General features: G+C 52.3%; 1 protein-coding gene across 1 annotated transcript in view; it reads right to left on the reverse strand.

Annotated features, from left to right (window-relative positions):
* Window positions 1-1,379, reverse strand: part of LOC143688279 (heparan sulfate glucosamine 3-O-sulfotransferase 3A1) — a 105,706-nt gene extending 104,327 nt beyond the window's left edge. Inside the window, exon 1 of the mRNA XM_077166052.1 lies at window positions 790-1,379. Coding sequence (XP_077022167.1) covers window positions 790-1,379 — 590 coding nt within the window. The remainder of the gene's footprint in view (window positions 1-789) is intronic.
* Between the last annotated feature and the right edge of the window lie 4,621 nt (window positions 1,380-6,000).

The raw sequence follows: 6,000 nt of genomic DNA on the forward strand, positions 1-6,000 counted from the left end.
TTAGATTGGCAACTTATTTCTAAAGAGAGTAGTTTGAAGATCTTGAGAAAAGTTTCTGCCAGTCCAGAGACAAAGCTTAGTTTTCTCTATAACTTGAAAGCATTTTACAAAACTTATTCCTCCCCAAACAAAAGTTAATACCAAGGAAGCGTTCTTTAAAACACGGTGACTGGTTGCTGGCACTTGCTTGGACGTTTCATATATTTCCCAACTACCCAGACTCTGGTTCTTGACACTTTTACTAAGGTCTCTATATTACTTGCCACCTAGGACAACTATCTGGCAAAGGGTCAAGGTAAATAAATACCTGATGGCAAAGACTGTGCGTTAACCACAGTCAACCGCCCAAAAGAGAAAAAAAAAGAAAAAAGAAAAAAGAAAAATGGACTTCGGGGAAGTGATCTACCATAGAGAGGATTTTAATTTAGGAGGAACTTCTTTTTTGTTCTTTAGCGAACCACTTGAACTTTCACATTAGAGGAAAAAAGAGACGATTCTGGCGATTTGAGGAAAGGGAACCCCAAGGGCTTAAAAAAAGAAAGAAAAAAAGCATTAAGAACAAAATTCTCCCTCCCCCCCTCCCTTCAACACCGACATCCAGTTCCCCGGAAGGAGAAAGCGGGGTGGGGACAGGACGACCCAACTTTGGAACAAGTACAGATGACCCTTTGCCTTCTGCATGAAGTGGGGAGGGAGGTGATCTGGGGGTCACAGAGGCTCTCCCGCGTCCACCGCTAGCGTTCTGGCCGTCCCCCGCCCCCGGTCCCTGCCTCTCCTGGGGAAACTCACCGGTACCAGGCGAGGCCCTTGTCATAGCTGCGGTCAAAGAAGTGGGGCTCGGCGCCCACGGCGCGCACGTCGGGGTGGACGCGCAGGAACTCCAGCAGTGCCCGCGTGCCGCCCTTCTTCACGCCGATGATGATGGCCTGCGGCAGCTGCTTGCTGCCTTCGTCCAGCATCTGGGCCAGGGTCCCCGGCGGGGCCTCGGCCACGCTGCTGCCGGCCCCGGAGCCCCCGGGGCCCCCGGACAGGCCGGGGGGCTCGTCTTCCCAGGCTGCCTGGTCGCCGTCGTCGCGCCGCGCGGCCGGCCGGCGCCCCCGCCACCGCTGCAGCTGCAGGAGGCGCTTTCTGTGCGCCGCCGCGGGCCACGCCGCCAGCTCGCTCGGGCCTCCGGCCAGGACGCCGCGGGTCGCCTCCCCGCTGCCGCCCGGCAGCCCCACGACCGGGCCCGACAGGGGCTGGCAGCGCTCGGCCAGGCAGTAGAAGACGTACAGGGATGTGAGCAGGGAGCAGAGCATCAGCAAGAACTTCCGGAAGATGCTGCGGGACAGCGGCTCGGCTGAGGTGGGGTGGGCGCCGGCGGGGCCCCGGGGGGCCATCCTAGCCCGAGGCGACGGCGGGCAGCGCGCGGGCCATGCTAGGCCGGGACTCCGCCAGGTGCCATGGCATCCCCCCGGTGGGCCTGCGCGCTGGACGGAGGCCACATCGCCGTGCGCCCTCGCGGCCGTGCGAGCTGCCCCGCGAGGCGGCAGCCGGAGCTCCTCGAGAACACCGAGCCCCGGGAGCCCCGCGCGGGATCCCCGCCTCCGGTCGAGGGGGGCGGGAAGGGGAACACGGTGCGGTGCTTAGGAAACCATCGCCTTAGACTCGCCGAGTCCAGAGCCTTGGGGCAGCTCTCGGCGCTCCAGTCCCCCGAGAGCCGCCGGAGTGAGGGTGTTGGCGGCGGTGGCGCAGGCGTGCGTCTCGGCCCCGGCGGGAGCGGCTTCTCCGAGCGGATCTCCGCTCAGCGATCATGCATCCCTCGCCGGGTCCCGGGGACAGAACGCGCCAATCCCGGGCCGCCCGGCTCGGTGCACTCCCGACAGCGGCGAGCCAGCGGGCTCCCCCCCACTAGCCGGGGCTTCCTCTAGTCCTCGGGCTCGCCCGGGCGCGCCCTCTCGGTGCGAGGTTCCCCGAGTCCCTGTGCGGTAGCCGGAGCTCGAAGACCCGCGCGCCGCCGGCCGCCCCCAACTGCTCCTGGGCTCCACCTGCGAGCGGCGTGGCGGAGCCGGGCTGCTCGGGACCTGTCAGCCGCCGCGGCCACTGCGCTCCCGGGCGCTCCCCGCCGCTGCCCGGCCGCCGCCACACGTGGGGAGCGGAGGGCAGCAAACTTGGCGGTGACGTCAGTGGCCCGAGCTCCACCAGCCCCCCGAAGAGCGTGGCGGGCAGCGCGCGGGCCGGGTCAGCCCGCCTGGCGGGCTGCGATGGAGGAGAGGTGCCGAGGATCCCGTTGCGGCGGCCCAATGGCACTGGAGGGGGCGGGGGCATCCGGAGCGACGCCCCCTCCCCGCCTCCCCAGCCTCGCCCGCGGCCTTGCCCTCCCTGGAGCTGAGCGCCCGGTCGCGGCGGCTCTGGGTGCCTGACTGACAGCTGGGGCCGGCCGATCCAGGGTGGACTGACCTACACCCAGCCAGCCGCTCGCTGCAGGAGGGGCTCCCAAATCTCTTCGGTTCAACGCCGCCCCCCACCCTCTCCAGTCCCGACCCCGCTCTGGTACCCTGCGCTAGGCTTCCCGCCCTCCCCCCACCCTCACCCCCACCCCCCACCCGTCTCTGTTTCTACTTCCAGGCCCCCCTCCCATCCGCCTCGGACCTCCTGCTCTCCGGCCCCGAACTTTTGCAAGTTTTGTTTGCTGCAGTTCCCAGGCCCGCGCTGCCCGCCACGCCCCCATTTGTCTGCGGCAATTTGAATTCCTCGGCGAACTGCTCCGCTGTCCACCGCCCGCCCAGGAGCTAAACCCTTTCTACCCCCAGCAGCATTTTCCCCTGTTGGTTCGTTTCCCTTGGATTGGTTTAGGATGATTAAGAGTCCCCTAGGACCTAGAAAGGAACCTCTTAGGAAATAATCACTGGGGGACATTAAGATTTAAAAAATTCAGCTCTGATTCCAAGCCCATATGTACAGCTTTTGATGAAATGTTTTTGTTTTTGTTGTTTTCAAATGTTTGCACTAGCATGTGTGTGCATCTCTGTAAGAGGGTTAAATGTCCTTCGGTAAACAGTGTTTTCCTCTTTCTCTCTCCTCCGGTGACCCTATATCCTCTCCCTGCGCTCTCCCGGGAGCAGGTCAGGCAGGGGTACAAACTGCCCGGCTGTTAATTGGAGGGAAGCGGCCTGTAGATCCAGCATGAGGTGGGTTTTCTGTTGCGTCCGATTTGTTCCTTATTTCTTGGTTTCACTGTGGCCGCAGAATGCCGCGTGCTTTGGGTGGTGGCCTGGACGCATTTACACTGACTCCTCCCTAGAAGATGTTGGGACAACTGTCTGCACCCACTGTGGCACAAAGTTCATTTTGCGGGAAACCCGCGAGGGTTTATGCCACTGGAGTTGAGGCTTTTCAGCCTTCCTTTCTCCTGCCTGCCTATGCTCTGTTTGCCCATGGAAGAGAAGCCGTTTTTTGAGTTTCCAAAGGGGACCTCTTGGTTCTGACTGTGCGGGGGTGGAACTGGTGTACCTGTTCCCTGCTGGATAAATCCTGCAGGCATGGTTTTATGTTTATTAAGTACCAATCCCAACCGATTCCACCAACCGGTGAGGTGTTTATTACAGTCTGGTGTCATAAAGCACGAGGGCCTCACAAGGACGAAAAGCTCTTCTCGCCAAGCTTTAATGCTTCCCTGTGTCCTAAAATTGGATTTCGACAAACCAATTTTGCAGTTTATTACTAACTTGAGCTTTAAGACCTTTTAAAAAACTTTCACGTCTTCCATTCTGATTTGCCAAAGGAAGACAACAAAACAAAGACCATTTAAAAGCCATTCTGAAAGCATGCAATTCCAGAAGTGCCTACAAACGGGCCTCAGTTTTCTCATCTGGAAAATAATGGTTTCCAAGTTCCCTTCTAGCTTCCACCACAGTAGAATATCATGCGTAGACATTTCCTCATGTGGGCATTAAATACTCACCTTGTCCGGGAACTGTGGTGTTCAGACTCACACCGTATCTAGGCAGCACTACACATTAGGAATAAAACGTGAGCCTTCAATGCAAGCCACATGGTCATTTTTAAATTTCTAGGAACCACCCTAAAAAATAATGGTAGAAAGAAACAAGGTGAACTTAATTTTAATAATATATTCTGTGTACCCCCAGATATAATTTCATCATGCAATCAATGTCAAAATGGTTGTGGTAGTTAATTTTCTTCATATATATATATATATATGGACTACAAATGCCAAAGCGTATTTTACACTCAAAGCACATCTCGATTGGGACTGATGACAATAGCTGCGCATGGCTAGTACTTATTTTGATTCAAGAGATGTATCTCTCAGGGTCTCTCTGGGAAACTGCACATCCCAATTAGGATAACTCAAGGAGGGGCTAGTTACAAATCGTCAGTTTACAAAGGAGCGGCAAAGGCTGAGGTATATTGCAATAATTGAGGCCACCAGAGCCGAAGTTGATACCATCCTTAGTCCTGAAGAAATGAGGAGAGAGAGAGGCAGTGAAAACCTGGAAAGAAAGTGGAGGGACACAGCCAGCCCAAGGCAACCACCTAGAGGGGAAGTCAGGAAAATAAAGAGGGGATAGGTATATGGAGTTATTTCTAATAATGAAAAAAAAAAATCGAGAAGAGGGACTGTAGTCTGATGATAACACTACTTGCAAGTCATACCATAAAACCCTTTAGAAAACTCTTGCTTTCATCCATTCAGATGTGTTAAGTAGGATGGAAACAAGTTGGAACTAATAATTACTACGGCACTTCAATGAAAAAAAAATGCTTACCAAAGTACCAAAAAGCACGATGAACTTGGAGGCACAGTTTCATGCTGTTTCATTCTTTCTAGTTGCAATTCCACATTATAACATATTCATTCCTTAAAGCACTAAGGCTTTGACTTGGAGAAATTCCAGAGTTCTCTTGCTATCATAGACACTAACCTTGGACTCAGTGGTGAAATAGGTGAGGTTTATGTTCAGTGATTTCCAGCACCCTGCTTTCCCCTTAGTGGGGTGCTCTTCTCTTCACTTAGTGGGGTGCCTACTCCTGCTCTACTTCCCTCACTCACTGCCCCCTGAGGTATCCCATCCTCAGTTGCTTCCCCACCTGAATCCTATAATCTCTTGCACACTATTGTACAAGGCACTGTTTATCTTCCCCAATACTCTTTCCGCAGAGAACATGCATTTAAAAGGCTAAAGTGGAATTAAAACATGATTTCTCATCTGCCCAGCTGTCAATAATTCATGCTCATATAGAATTAAAAACTTATTGTACAATAAATTATAAAGAATAAAACAAATATCACGCAGAATTTAATTGCCCAGAAATGACCACGGTTAATATGCTGGTTAGGTTCCTTTAAAGGCATATTATATAGATGTAGATGTAGATAGATCTTTTTTTTAAACTTTTTAAATTGTATAATATAACACATATACAAAGCAAAGAAAGAAAAAAACAATAGTATTCAAAGCACTCTTCAACAAGTAGTTACAGAACAGATCCCAGAGTTTGTCATGGGCTACTATACCATCATCTCAGATTTTACTCCAGAATATAGGAGGCCAGAAGGAATAAATATTTTTTTATCATCACAATTGACTTTTCTTTTCTTTTTTTATGAAAAATAACATAGATACAAAAAAAGCAATAAATTTCAAAGCACAACACAACAATTAATTGTAGAACAAATTTCAGAGTTATGGGTTGCAGTTCCACAATTTTAGTTTTTTACTTCTCGCTGCTCTAAGATGCTGGAGACTAAAAGAAATATCAATTTAATGATTCAGCAATCATACTCGTTTGTTAAACCCTACCTTTACCTTCTCTGTGTAGCTCCACCGTCATCTTTGATCTTTCTATCCATTCTTTAGGGGTATCTGGGCTATGCCCATTCTAACTTTTTCATGTTGGAAGGGGCTGTCAATAATACGGGATAGGGAGATGGAACTAGCTGATGTACTAGAGGGACTGGGCCCTCTAGGTTGCAGGACTTATGTAGATAGATCT

The sequence above is a fragment of the Tamandua tetradactyla genome, chromosome 6 (assembly GCF_023851605.1).
Source record: "Tamandua tetradactyla isolate mTamTet1 chromosome 6, mTamTet1.pri, whole genome shotgun sequence".
Classification (NCBI taxonomy): domain Eukaryota; kingdom Metazoa; phylum Chordata; class Mammalia; order Pilosa; family Myrmecophagidae; genus Tamandua; species Tamandua tetradactyla.